Source organism: Phallusia mammillata, chromosome 4 (assembly GCF_965637545.1).
Source record: "Phallusia mammillata chromosome 4, kaPhaMamm4.hap1.1, whole genome shotgun sequence".
Taxonomy (NCBI): domain Eukaryota; kingdom Metazoa; phylum Chordata; class Ascidiacea; order Phlebobranchia; family Ascidiidae; genus Phallusia; species Phallusia mammillata.
The window spans coordinates 27,882,604-27,897,846 of record NC_137255.1 but is presented as its reverse complement, the minus strand read 5'-3'; the positions used below and the strand labels follow the sequence as shown (position 1 = coordinate 27,897,846).

The window sequence follows — 15,243 nt, the reverse complement described above, 5'->3', positions numbered from 1 at the left end:
GAACCGACAACAAAGTCATTAGGCCTACAGCCAATTTTGTTTTTCTTAATTGTACATGTTGCGTGTAGCCTACTTTGTTGGGAAAACTAAGTTTTTTTTAGTAGGTTATTTCTTGTTTGCAGCACAATAAAGAAGAATTTTTTTACTTCATAAAAAGTCACCAGTGTTTGCTGCGTTGAGAAAAGGTTTTATTTATCAAAGGTAAATAAATACTATTAAACATAAGGTAGGCTACGTAAATTCAGCTGTAATAGTCCGTTGATGTTTTCGAGAGTGGTTAGCTTTGCGTGAAGAGTTGATATATAAGCTATTGCTGCCAGGCGTAATATCAAGTTTATAGAGTTCTTCTGGGAAATGTATCTTGGGCAGGAAAGCAATCTTTTATTAAAGCGAATGTTTCAATCACTCACAAACGCACAATTATTTTGTAAACAAAACAACCAAAGTAGTAAAAGTTGTCTGATCTTTATGCAGAACCCATTTTTGTTAAAATCATAAAACTTCACGTTGAGACCTATGTATTTTTACGTGAGGACTGTAAACTCAATCAAGTAAAAATGCTTCCCTTAACATAAAAATCACTTAAATGTAGAGGTCACATAGCGTTTTCGCGCAGCATGTCGTGAAAGAACCTTCCTCTCATCCACGCAGTTTCGAGTAAAACGGCCAACCAGCCAGCGAGTGGCATGACAAAGATCACCAAGACTAGCATATCAGTGACGAACATCACAACAAAGATAAGACAAACGCCACTCGAACAACTGAAGCTAGAAAATAACAAGTACACAAAAGCAAAAGTTGTATAAACGAGGCTCAACAGCGCAATGAGAAAACGCAATAAAACGCCATCGTGCAAAATTTGATCTGAACTAGAGCTAGCACATCTTTTACTAGGAGTTAATCTATGCGTTACAATATGGGACATTATACTCTGACTGTCAGGTAAACTGATTTTCTCCGTTGCACAAGGGTATGCTGATGGCATAGGGGAGTTAAAGTTTCGTTTTTCTGCACCAAGGAGCGCTTCCACGTGTCTGCGTTTAGGAATAAAACTCTGATCGCCACTCAGACTGTCACTGACTACCCACTGAGCTGGTGTTGCGCCAGTTAAAATCATTTTACACAAACTCTCTGTCCAACTAGCTGCTGTTTTCGTGGCGTACTCCCTAAAGGTCTCTCTCGATGCTATGCTGCTTGCGTAATCATAGTAACTTCTCGATTTTGTTTGATGCATTGCTGAACTTGAACCCCGACCTGTCTGTTGTTTTTCAAACTCAACTATACTAGACAGTTCCTGCTCGAAATCTGTACATTCATCGTTGCTCTCAAACTCTTTAAACTCTTCCTTACAGACAAACCCTTTATCGAACTCGTTATTTTCCATTTTTAAGCCGCTGGATGGCGCAACAGTGCCTGTCTGATCGCCCACAAAACAAGATCCCGAGGGTTTTTCTTTTTTGCCCTCGCTTTTAGAAATTTGTAGAGGCTTTGAATCTTCTGCTTTGTCTAACGTCGTACTGGTGACGTCACAATTAAGATATAATTGCGTCGCTGAGACGGGGACGACTTCAGTCGACGATAGACGCTCTGGGCCAGGAAGGTCGCATAGTTTCGCTGCAGCTTGTTCCTAAACACAATGTTCAGCGTGAAGGCGACGGTTTAAAAAATAAGGCCGAAAATGCACATAGAGCACTGGACATACAAGAAAAACAGCAGCTAACAGAAAGTAACCTCTTATCCAAAGACACTAGTATATGTAGCCTTTTACATTATGTACTACATTTACTATGTAACATTATATTACACAGCTTTATCTGCCAAGGAATTGGCTCCCAGTTGAATTAAACACAGCACGAGTAACGCATGATGGGTTATTATTTTGTTCTAGACAAATCACACCAATCGAAGCATTTTTTCCAGTTTCTGGGATGGTTTGGGATGCATTTCTTAATTTGCCTGATTGAGGTGATTTGTGAGTTTACCTGCAAAATCCACTGAGTGCAGTATAGTTTTAAATTTGCAAAAAGTTTGTTATGTCCAAGGTAGTGGAGTTTGCATTTCGACTCAAAGTTGTCAATATTTTTACAAGGGAAGCAAAAATTATTAAAAACTAGAAAGGTGGCTTGGTGATATACTTCCATTTTATATATTCTATATCTTATTTTACCAATTTACTATATACATCATTTAATCAACAAAAACGAATGGGTCCGCGTGTTTGTTCGGATTTACGGCAAACAAATGTTTTGTGCGGATTTAAGGTAAAAAAGGAAAGGGATACCACAGTTGTAATCGTCTGATAAACAATCCGAGTAAAAAGCATTTAACCCAAACTTACTACTACTTCCATTTCCTCTGCAGTGACTGGCTTCTGTTGTAAAGTATCTTCCAAATATTCCACCAAACCGTTATCCTTTAACGTATCATCGTCTGTGAACTCGTCAAATAAATCATTTTCATTATTTTTCACCAACCGTTGCTTCACTCGCTCCGGCAAATGATCAACAAAATTTCCACACAAATTTTTCAAAGCGTCGACCACTTCTCTCACTGTTGAGCGAATTGGATTCAAACCCTGGAAATAACTCCCACAATCCTCCACGTTGCGCTGCCACTTTCCCGCTAAAACTCGCACCACGAATTGAAGAAGAATCAACAACGCACACGAGGTTGTCAGCGCCACCATGTGGGCAGCAGAGGATGATCCGGAGCGTTGCAGGGCGGTTGAGAGAGTCGAGGTCGGGGCTTGTTTCGAAGCGAAGTAGAGAGCTGGGTCTGTGAAGCCGTGGATAAATGTGAGAGTGAGGAGACAGTGTGAGATTGTGGCGAAACTGATGAGGAGTTTTTCGACTGCGAGGAAGTTTCGGATGACGAAGGAAGATCGGTTTGAAAAGATGAAAGCGAGGATGTGTTGCTTGTACAAGAATCTGCACACCACGCGAACATTGTCACATAAAATCGATTTCGACGATTTGTACCATGGAGTAGAACTACTTGTAAAGTAAAACGACTTTGGAACTCCGTGTTCAAATCCGACCCTGTGTCTTCCAAAAACTCGCTTTGCGAATTCAGCCAACAAGTTCCCGCGCTTGTCACCAATTTCAGCCGTCCACTTCTCATTAGTGCTCCCGTGACGGAGGAAAATTCCCGCCAAGGCCCAGTGTTTCCCTTTCGGTTTTCGGAATACTGAAACAGTGCTTCTCAAAATATTTTTCACGCTTTTTTGTATAGATGCTGCAAACACCGCGCTTTTAGTCGGCAGAAACCTTAACAAGGACGAAGAAAACAATGATACTGTGTTTGCAAATGCGCTCAAGCTACTCCCAGATTTTGACTTTTCGATGTCAATCATATGTTTCTTGTAAACAGTGATGACGTCAATTCTCTGTGGGAACCCGATGTTAGATGATTGAACCGCTATTGTGTCAGTAAAACCGGGTCTGTAAGAAAAAAAAGGTTTTGCTGTAACTGTGAGTTTATTCTTACATACAGAGGTCCATCGAAACAAAATTACATAGACACTACATTAAATAATTGTGTTAATTCAAAAGCTAAATAATTGACAACGTAATTAAATTCATTCCATTCTTGCAGTCCTGAAAAGCACATCGTTGGTCGCAAATTTCCCATAACTATATATTTGTAAAGTATGCGCGCATCAACACGTCAAATGACAGATAACGCAAATTTCAAAGCAGATGAAGGTCATTAAAATATTTCCAATAACGTTATTCTTAACTACCCAGAATAGGAACATAACTAGGAATAACTGAAGACGTGGTTCCTCCTTTTAACCATTCAGCAAGTTTTAGTAAATACAACTAGTTGCCAACACACGTTCAATTTAAGTAAGCAAAGAAGAACCAGAATTTACTAAGGGCACTGTTCCATTTAACCATGAAGCAAGTTTTAATGCGTTTTAAGCTGGGATTATGCACTTATCGGTATAAAGTGATGAATTTTACATTACAATCTCCCAGCAATACCGCTTCTCGTCTTAATATTTACAGGTAAAACGATGAAAACAGTTTAAATTTAACCCAATGGCACACAACTCCTGTTTTAAATCATCGCATATACCAACCTGAGTAACCCTTTAAAATCGTGCCTCAACCAGACAATTGAAGTTGACCCTTTACTTCCGTATATCTTGATGAGCAGATCAGTGCGGTCGTCTCTCCAAGCTGTCACTATGGAAAGTTCATAGACGTGTGAGGAAGGAATGGGCGATTCGGGGGCGAACGGAACTGTGATGATGTAACGCTGAAATATTACATAAGAAATCAATTAGAGGTGGTAATGCCAAGGTTAGTGGTTCAATTCCTGGTTGTTTGGCGAAGTTGTTAAATTCCCATCTAGTATTTACTGTAACGTCATATATGTTCGACTGACAAAAGTCTTGAAAGCGCGGTGCATTACTAAAATGTATCTCTGGGTCTCTTTATTCTTGTGCACGTTTGAAACAGTTGCGTTTCACTTAGTTGTGAGAAACTGTATTAATTAACGGTTACAATGGAATACTTTACAGTTTTACATCATTGGTTCTCAACCTTATTTGTTGTCGGGGTGAAAAGGTAGTTTTTCAAGCGTGTAAGGAGCCGCAATAAAACGAATAAAAAGAATGCAGGATAACGGCAAACAACAAGAATCTGAATTGCTGCAGAAGGCCTAATGATTCTGACTTATGACACACAATACAATAAACAACTACCTTTGTACGTACCGGTAATTATTCTCTGTAATAGATTGATTGGGTTGAACAATGATAGTGTTTAAATATGCTGCATTGTAAACTTTTAAACATTTTCCGTGACTAGCCACATGTTTTTGTTGAGCCTTGATTTGTCACGCCTTGCTCTGTACATTTTTATCACGATCCCGAGTGTAAAACCGGGTGTGACTGTTTTGTTCTTTTACAGAACTTTAGATGGCATGAACAATTGCCGAAACGACTAAGAATAGATAAAATGACCATGATTCCCACAAGACACCCTGTTCCTTGTCACATTCACCACAACACATCAACTCCTACCTTCCATCTCGTCCTCTGGTCAATCCTCGCTCCGTGGATCAACATCAGAGTGAAGCACACGAGCAGACTGGTCAGAAATACGGGGACAGCGATTTGATCGGAGGTATGAGTGACTGGCTTCACACAATCGAACGTTGCAGCAAAAATACCGAACCTGCTCACCACTGGAGGTCGCATCATCGCTGTCGATGTGATGTTTAGTTTGATGTACCTGAAAAAATATGAAAGGCAGCTTGGCGTGAGTTTGAAATCCACTCTTGGTGGCTTTCGAAATCATGCCAGCTCATTAATCAAACCAAGGGTAATGTGATTGTCTGTTGAGCATCCGTGGATTAGGACGAATGGTGTTATAGTACATTTTTATTGGTTCAAAGGATAAATTTCACAAACCTGGCAAGAAATGGTTTGAAGTCATAGAAGTACTCGATTCGTCTGGTCGACTCAATACATTGGTAAGGTCCCAAGGTCCTCCAAGAACCACCATTTGTTGAAGTGTGTACATAGAACGTCTACAAATATATCTAAGCATCATAACATAGGTGACATCAACGTTTGTAAGCAGATTAGGTGGGACACGGACAAAAAGTTTACGCTAACCCGATACCAAGTTAGCTGTATTTTAGTCATATTTTCCACATAGGTTTGCTAAACCTCCTGGAATTTGCAACACTATATACGGACACGTTCATAAGTTTAATGAAGAAAACAACGGGTCAAATAGACGTAAAAAGCAAGAAAAGTGAGACATGCTTTATTGTTCAAACGTTTCGGCAAATGATCATGCCATCCTCAGTGATATGAAAAGCCACATCAGTAACACCAGTTCAAATCCACTTGAGGTATGTAAAAGATTGATGAAAAAGGTGCGAAACAAGCGTCTGGATTTTGCTCCTAACATTTAAAACTCCCAATTTTGCAGCCAAATTAATAAGATAAAAAACCTTTCAGTAAGAACAAGACCTTTTCATAGAACCACATAGCATTGTAAGTTAAAACTTGCAAGGTCAACCAACCTTAACATCATTCTCGAAATTCCTTGAAGTATGAAGTGTGAAACTTCCCACTATATGAGTTGTTTTCAGTGAAATGGTGACAGTCCAACCTTTCCATGTTTCATAATAAGCAGGTGAATACGGCGACTGTAGCAAACGCACAAACCATTAGAATGCAAATGCAATTAACCAGAGATTTCAAGTTAACGCAGGATTTAATGTAAATAATATATCACATATCTATACAATTCACGGTTTTAAAGATTCGAACAAGAAACAAACAAGCCAATGTATTTGTATAGAACGCGACGTTTCAACACATCTCATGTCATTCATTCATTCCATTTGAAGATGCCATGAGATGTGTCGAAACGTCACTTTTCCTTTAAGTAAATATCGTTTGTGTTGAAATGAATTGAATGAAAAAAGAAAATAACAAATCATAAATACACTGTTAAAAAGATGGGACATAAAAAAACATAGCAAAAACGAAACCGATAACCCTGTGCTCTTCAACCTTTTTAGTGCCACGGAACCCTCGAGGTATTTTGTAAAATTTGCGGGACCTCTCCCCAAAATCGTCTTAACACATAAAATAAAAGATGGCTACGAAAATATAAAAAAAACATACATTTCAACTAACATTCCCAAAGCACATATAATATAAAAGTAAGTGCAATACACGATTTACCAAAACGTGTTGCTTGGATCGGTCGTTTCTACATTTTTCTCGAAATTCAACCAAGACTGTAGCCATGCTGTGTTTATTACTTCACAATTGATCGATGGTGTAACTAAGGTTAACTAGATTGTACAGTTGAGCTTTACTGTTCGCAACAATAATATTATGAATCATTTAGGTTTGAATTGTTACACCAAACCTCGGGGAACCCTTGTCAGTGTAGCGCGGAACCCCGATTGAAAAGCACTGCGATAACCATTTCTAAAACGTGAGCTTTTCTCGAAAGTCTTACTTCTTGGGGCATCCAATACGTGTTCCGCTCCTCATCGAACATCCTCATTACTCCACACTCGACTCCGGTCTCCAGGATCAGCTTGGGAACATGGGATGTTGAAACTTCATCTTCAGTGATGTGGATCCAATGTCCAAGATCGTGGACCGCTAAAACCTGTCAAATAGATTTGGCTCGATTTTTTATTCTTCAGAAGCTGTGGTTAAACTTTTTCCGTTACAAAGAGAGCTGTATCCCTGATTTGAAATACAACTTACACTTTTGTATTCAGTTTTGTTTATACATGCAATGATTGTTTTAGTTTAGTGTGACATATTGTAAAAACTGAAATAAAGTAACACAATTTTTTTATTGACAAAGGCATGATAGATTATGAACAAAATTTACAGAACATATATACAATACAACATATCAACTTCAACTGTACACCAAATGTAACTAAACAGACATGCTCGAAACGCAATCAAATAAAAACATTACTTGTAAATTTAGTGGGGTACAAATTTAATGTTTATGGAAATCAACATTAAGAAAAAAAACACGCACATTTGTATCCAATTCGTCGAATTACTAAAATTAACTATTTAATCCAAGTCGGAATATAGCATTTAATAGGAATACTTGTGAGTTCACCTCTAAGGTACTGAAATTTTCATGTATTGTTTGGTTGAAGTTTTGGAAAACACCGAAGAGTATTATGTTAATATTGAAACCATAACTCAAGCAAAATCAAGTTTGTATGTTAACTTTCTAAATTTACGTTTCGCCTGGTTAATTTTGAGGAAGCTAAACTTTTATAAAATGAACTGTTCTAACTCCCATTAGTGATAGGGACCCTAAAACTAACAACCTAAAGCAACATCACAACAACTTCACCTCAGATGTTTCACAGGCCGTGATCAGGTTTTCAATACTCGGTGATTGGCTAGTTGTCCTTCCTCGTGCTCTGCCTGATGATTGTGCAAAGTAATTTGCATCTTGTGGAACAACCAAGTAACTCCAAGGGTTGAAAACCTCACCGTCAGGCGAAAGCTCGAACAACGTAATAGCTGATGTGCGATCTGAAAAACATTTGCCTCTGTTCAGTAAAATCTTGTTTCGCATAAACCATCGGGCGGGTCGGGATTTAAACTTGTACTATTAGTTTCGGGTCCACTTTCAGTCCTAACGTGCAATCTTTGAAAGCATAGGATAAAAAGCACTAAGTCAATGCAAAAATTCAAATGACTAAATGTCGTATAATGTCATGTTTTATTTGTTTGGACACAGAGCATTGTTGTGTTTAGTGAGAAAAAGGATAAGTGCTTCACAAAATTCCTCATATAACTATGTATGTTTTATCAGTAAAAAGACTTTTTGTCATTTGACTGAAAAGATTAAAACATCAAGTATATGTGACATAAATAAAAGCGAAAAAAATGCTTTTTTGGAGGCAAAAATAGCTCTTACTCCCGTAAAACCTATTAGGAAAACACGGCTTTTAAGGCTTTTCCCAAACACAAATTTTAGAGGTAAAGGTGCAATTTGTATACAGAGCAACTGTAAACAGCCACTCTCTATATAAGAACATATGTTCCAAAAAAATTAGACGTGTATAAAACAAAAGCCGCACAACAAACCTAAACACAAAACACCCACCACTGCAATGTAATTCAGCCTTTCTCGGTTCCCAGTTTCCACTTTGAGAGCAAATCAACTTCACACTTGTCCGTCTCTCATCCCCAACCACCCAAGCACCGACCGCATCCTGCTCGGCTGCCACGTAGAAACCGGGCGAGCAGAAATATTCCACACTAGATCCGGCGCTGTAGTTGCCGCTGACGTCACGACGCAACGCGTTCACCACTGAACCGGGGTTGCCACAATCAACGGCTGAAAGTAACAGTTTGTTTTTATGTGCTGTGTCTGTTATCAGAGAGACTGGAAATGAAAAAAACATTAATGCATTGGTTCTTAACCAGTGGTACACGTATGACTAGTGGTATGCCAGAACTTTTAAGGTGGTACACGAGTAGCTCACTGCTGCAACTCAAGTCAGATCATGAAATGCAACTTAACTGACCCAACTAATCAGCCCTAGTTTTAGGCAAAACTCGTGTCGTGTGCATTCCTATAGAATTGCCAACCTGGTTGGTTTCAGAAATATGCTTGCCTAGTCAAGAAGAATAGGCCTAGTGTTTGGTCTAACCATCCAAACAGTTTATGCAGACCAGAAAACTTTTATAGGCAAATATACACTAAGCCTATTGGAAAAGTTAAGTATAGTACAAGAAAATGGTCGACTTATTACTATGTCGCGAAGGATCTTTTCTTTGACATTAAATGCTATTGCTTTTGGACAAGGACACTGGTGAAAAAAACTTGCAAATATTTGGTATAATTAGTTTGATAATTCTTACGTCGTACTTTAGTCTTATGTAGGGATTTATCAATATGTGTGGCAGAACCTTATTTAAGGCGTTTTCTAAAAAAAGTTGGGCAAACAATACATTTTTGCGGCAAAATGTACTTTTCTACTTTTTAAAAAACAGTACGCGATGGGTTGAAATATAAACAAATCTTGCTTATAGTAATTCCTCACGTTTGCATTGCAGATCCAATAAAGGACTCCAGTCTCCAGTGTATGAGCATTGCATGGTAAACTGCGATATGCCTGGTGAGATGAAGTAACCTCTGTCGCATGTGAAGGTCACACGGGTCAAGTAATTGAAATTGTCTGCGTCGTGAGAAGCGAATGGTCTTTTAGCAGGTTCGGGACAAACTATATCTGGGAAAAAGTTGCCAAAGCGTTTACCCAAGAAGTGAAAATTAACAAAATAATTACAATAAACCTCGGCTACTCTCGACCCGTTTGGACTAAAAATGTGCCTGAATTAATTAATGACGATTAGTTAAAGCCTTGCCACATTACAAATCATTTGTACTTGTGTGTCTGAATTAGGTGAAGATACAGATTAACCGAGGTTTACTGCATCATTACTAAGCTTATTTTTCACGAGCCAAGATTCCATTATGTTAGTAATATTCATACAACACAAGAGGCAAAATAAGATAAAAAAAACTGCATTAACAGAAAAACACAAAATTTGCACATATATTGTTGTTACTAATAGGCCATTGCAAGACACTTTTTGTGCAGAGTAATATAAAAAAATATATAGGCCATTGCAAGACACAACAAAACCACGTTTTTAGTTCCACCGTATGACAGCCAGTAGAAATGGGTTGTTTTGAGCCAGAACCCGAAGACTCAGTCCAAGCATCGCTGTTTTTGATGCTCGGTACTAGGCCGAGCAGTTTTTTTTCATTTTTAAATTTGCGAAACATGTTTCCCTTTTTACAAATGAATGGAGCTATCATACCAATACAGTTAACATCAGCCGGGTTGCTGCTCCAAGTTCCGTCATCTTTGCAAGTTGCCATAATACTGAGTAACTTAGTTGTTGACATCAGGTAACCGTGAGCACACGTCACAGTGATGACGTCACCAAAGCGAAACTGCTTGGATCCGTCTGCTCCATGCCGCCCTCCAGTGTAGTAAGTTTTCGGTGGCTTTGGAGGCGGGATGCACTGGATTACTAATGAAATAAAAACTTACTGAAATACAGAGATTTAACATGAATTAGGTAATATCATGGTTGTGTAGCATAATAAGTGTTCATTCGATTCCATATCATCTTAAAATGTAGATTTTTTTATCTTGTTTCAACTTAAAACACGCTTAGACAGTAAATACATGAAAAAACAAGAATAAATGTAAAAATAACTGAAACATTAATAGAAACTTAAAAACAACTGTATCATTAAATTTCAAAACATTATTTAAGGTGTCAGAAAAGTCACTTATGGTCTAAAATCTCAGATACATTCCGATCAACGTTTCTCAAAAAATATCCAAATATATCAGTAGTATGAACGTGGACATATAAAGAAATTTGATGTCTAGTAGTCATACAATATTTGTAAGTAACTTTTCAATCTCAAACTAAATAAACACTGAGTAACTTTACCTAGAATAACAATTCACCACGAAAAATAAGTTATGGGGAGAGAAAAACATAGTAAACATACAAACACATTTGACGTCTTGCGGTTTCGGTTCCCATGAAAGAGTTTGTTGACATTTTATTGAGAGGGAAGTAGAAAGAGGTTGGGAAGCAGATGGCAATCCGTCCTCACCGTGGTCAATCACATAACCTGAGGACAAACATGTAAAAAATATTGAAGTACGACTTTGCTCGTGGTGGCAAGTTTGTGAAACATAATTTTATTTCGTCGAAAACTGGAGGTTGTTGGTTCCAATCTCATCCTTGTTTCAGTAACGCATCAATCTCGGCAAATGGTTTTGCACTGTCAGGTTTGTAAATTCTAATCACATCACTTCTCCAAAAATGAAAAATTGGTTTGGCAAGCACTTTTATATACCATTTATATACCATGTTTCACACCTCTCGTTAACTGATTATGCATTAGCAGGTTGGTAATTTTAAGTAAAAATGATAGTTTTGCATCAACTCATGAGTTTGTGGGTTATCCTGTATTAGTCTGTTGCGTTTCTTTACATAGGAAACTTACTTTGTGAATTTTGTAAATTAATTTAATAAGCACGTTAAAAAAAATGTTGGTGTAACAGTTGCCTGAACTCACCTCCAGTGTTTTTTTAAGGTGTTTTTGGGAACCGTTTCCAGCAGTTTCCCAAAATTCCAAAATCCCCCCAAAAAACCCAAAATTTGGCAAATATGGCTATTTTTGGCATTTAAATGAAACACTTGCGGTCTCTTAAAACTACTTAGCGGTCACCCAAACTAAACCTTAAAAAAACCTGCTCACCTCTGTAGCAAACATATCTGGCCTCTGACCCCAGTAAATAAGATTCAGATACTAATGTGGCGTGTTTCACTTGATCAGGTTTTCCACAATCAAAAGCTAAAAATGCAAGAAAATAACTTGAAAATTAAACAGCAACTGCAATACAATGACAAATGGGTTAGATTTTTGGGATTTTTGAAACCATACATGCAACATAATAGCATTGCACAAAGAACCAATGCAATTTGAAAATAGTTGCTGATTGGTTGGATTTTACCGAATAAATCACTCAAAATGTAATAAATAACTTTATCTTGTGTGAAAAAAACAAACAAATTGAAACCAAAAGTTAATAGTTTTAAACTGTTTACAAAAATCTTGTCATTTACCTGCACAAAACTCTTTCTCTACAGAAGGTATCCATTTTGCATCAGACCCACACACAACTTGAATTTCAGATTTTCTGGGAGTATAAAGTTGGTCAAAGAAATATCCCAAAGCACATTGATATCTCGCAGTGGACCGGAATGTAACCATAGAGTAGGTAAGTGAAGCGTTGTTGATGGGTTGTGGATGTTGACAGGATTTAACTGCGAAAGGTTTAGATAACAGAAAAATGAGCAAACACTAAGACTCTTGTCGGCCATTTCTTTTGTTTTACAATTAATCATATGATAAATTTGTTAAGCTTTTTAGTGAAGTTAATGGAAATCATAGAAAAAAGGATGTGTTGTTTAGGAAGTAAAGTTCCTATGCAATTGATCAATTTAGTTAAACAATACATATTTTTCCCGAAGCTCTATCTCTACGCATTAAAATGAAATAAGCAATTAACCAAAAAATATGCATCACAATAGTCGCTCGAACTTAAAACTGATTTAGTTCTTTCACTTACTGTTACATTTCAAAGCATCAACATTCAAACTCCATGCTCCGTTTCTTAGACATTTCACATTCACAGAATCTGACCCAGTTACGTTCGTGACTCCCGACATTTCATATCCTGTCTGGCAAGAGTAAGTAACAAAACTTTCTGCTGAAAGATCCCCCACTTTTCTGTGACCATGAAGAATAAAAGGTGGATCTTTGCATTTGGCCACTGTTAATAGAAAGGTGTGTTGTGAGGTAGGGTTGACAAACTGAAAAGTGAAAGACAGTGATCTTAAACCAGGTATACTGTATGTCCAAGTGATACCACATCAAAACTAGGGTATACAACTGAATCATAGTATATGAAGGGAATGCAGCCTAGGTATACTAAAGGTCACAATTTTGTTTTTCGAAAAAGTAACCACATTAGGATTAACCTGCTTGGTTTGAATATTATTGGATCAGGGGATTCTTGCGTCAGTAATGCAAATTATTGCTGGAAAATTATAAAAAGTGTACAACGGAAAAAGTTTAAACAGTACTGGTGCATAAAATTTGCAAAGTCTATTGTGCTGGATATTATATCAACACAAACAAGCCCACCGGGACAAAATAAGAAGTTAATACATAAAATTGAAAAATATTAGAAACATTTTAAAGAGAGAAAAAGATAGTTCTTTAGAAGCTATATGTCTCTAATACATAACACTTGTACCATAAGTACCTAATGAGTTTGAAAATGTAAAAGACACCTAAAAACTACAATTCTATGACATAATCTATTAAGACAAAAAACAAACACTTTCTGCAAGAGCCAAAACACAATTTAGTCTGTTGAAAGTTTATGGCTGTTATGGGCGCTGTAGTGAACTTAAACAAACACAATAATAAACTAATTGTTTTCACCTTCACACACAAAGCTACGAGGGTCAGGATTCCACACTCCGCTCATCCGACATTGTGTGTTGAAACCAAACTGGACATCTCCTTCGGCTGTTGTGATGGAAAATCGGTCGTCGCATGTGTAACTTGCATTGGAATTCACCAGGAGATTGGTGGGAATGTGAAATGATGCATGAAGAATAGAAGGTGGAATACCACAACTGATATCTGTCATAGAGAATTAAAATTGTTAGATATTTGCTATCATGAGCTTGTGAGGATGTGGGTTCTAATTCTGCCTCCAACATTTGTTCAGTTACAACATTAAAGTGTTAAATTAATTTTCTTTTATGGGGTTAAAGTTTTCGCAACTAAGAATGTTACAATACTTTGAAAAATTGGCAGCTGCCTTATGTTTACTAGGTTTGGGTTTTGAACCCGATTGGTCTTTTTTAAATTGAGCTGCAACACAATGAGTTTTCCACTTGGGAGTCGATTGATTAACAAACGTTTTGCATGCTACAAAAGCCTAGTGCTAACAAAGTTATAGGTTACCTTAAATATTTGTACAATATTTTACTTTAACTGTTCAACATTTGTACTTTAAACCTTTAAATAGAATCACCCAGCTCGTTGCCTGGTGGATGAAAACAAACATCTGTTGTACAATAAATATCACACATTTGAAAGTCTAGTTGCAAAGAGGACTTTTTGCATGTTAAAAACATAGAGGCTTAGCAACTGCCTTGCATTTGAAAGCTTGTGAGTTTAAATCCTTTTTGTTTTAAGAACTCACACAAAGTCATTTAAGCAAAACTACTCACATTCACACTTGAGATTTTGTGGTAGCTCGGTCCATGTCCCATCTTTAACACAATCCACAGTATAATATATCCCAGTATTTGGCTCAGTACTGAACCTTCTACCTTCTTGACATTGGTAAACAACAGATTCACCAACTCTGTATGTTGTCTTTGAATGCCAGTCAGTTGGCTTGATTGAGTAAGGAACATGAGGTGGAAACCAACATGTTATATCTGAAATAGTTTAAAATTCACAGTGTATGGAGATACCAGAAGGAAGAAATCATTTAAGTTTTTATGTACCTGAACATAAGCACAAGTCTATGGCATTAAATGTGCATGCTGTGGGAATAAAATCAGTTTATTGGCAGCATAGATTTTGCATATGTCCGGGCATACACACAAGCTTCTAGACTACACAGAGAGCAACATTACATGTGCACACTGTGTCAACACATCAGTTTTTATGCGGCATAGATTTTATTGTGACTGGGAATACACTGACGACCATTCTAAACAGCATTAGATGTGCATGCTGTGGCCACACTGCAGTTTATGTCCGGCATATATTTTGATGTGTCTTGGAATGCACATATGCTCCCTGAGTTTGTTGCGCACTAAAAATGTGCAAGGAACTACTAAAACATGGATTAGTTGTTGGTATGTTAAATGCAATGAAAAGAAATTGACCCGATATTAGGCACTGGTGTAGCTCCACCAGAAACACCCACTAAAAGTCAGTGAATAATTTTGTTTTATAATATGCAGTATAAAGTGTGTGCTGCAAATATCTTTATTTGCAAACATTCTTTATGGATATTGAGGTTTGTCGGCATTACAGTTTGTTGTTTACTCTATTCGACTCTTTTAAACCCAAAATT

At 37.4% G+C, this 15,243-nt stretch overlaps 1 protein-coding gene across 1 annotated transcript in view; it reads right to left on the bottom strand.

Moving 5' to 3' along the window:
* Window positions 1–368: 368 nt before the first annotated feature.
* LOC145225467 (uncharacterized) overlaps window positions 369–15,243 on the bottom strand; it is a 75,807-nt gene continuing 60,932 nt past the window's right edge. The window contains exons 76-92 of the mRNA XM_080092175.1: window positions 14,384–14,596; window positions 13,584–13,787; window positions 12,703–12,906; window positions 12,197–12,397; window positions 11,829–11,924; window positions 11,070–11,195; window positions 10,361–10,576; window positions 9,580–9,765; window positions 8,637–8,870; window positions 7,875–8,059; window positions 6,999–7,154; window positions 6,046–6,171; window positions 5,423–5,541; window positions 5,033–5,243; window positions 4,085–4,263; window positions 2,339–3,440; window positions 369–1,627 (exon numbers count right to left, since the gene is read on the bottom strand). Coding sequence (XP_079948301.1) covers window positions 596–1,627; window positions 2,339–3,440; window positions 4,085–4,263; window positions 5,033–5,243; window positions 5,423–5,541; window positions 6,046–6,171; window positions 6,999–7,154; window positions 7,875–8,059; window positions 8,637–8,870; window positions 9,580–9,765; window positions 10,361–10,576; window positions 11,070–11,195; window positions 11,829–11,924; window positions 12,197–12,397; window positions 12,703–12,906; window positions 13,584–13,787; window positions 14,384–14,596 — 4,790 coding nt within the window. The 3' untranslated portion in view covers window positions 369–595. The remainder of the gene's footprint in view (window positions 1,628–2,338; window positions 3,441–4,084; window positions 4,264–5,032; window positions 5,244–5,422; window positions 5,542–6,045; window positions 6,172–6,998; window positions 7,155–7,874; window positions 8,060–8,636; window positions 8,871–9,579; window positions 9,766–10,360; window positions 10,577–11,069; window positions 11,196–11,828; window positions 11,925–12,196; window positions 12,398–12,702; window positions 12,907–13,583; window positions 13,788–14,383; window positions 14,597–15,243) is intronic.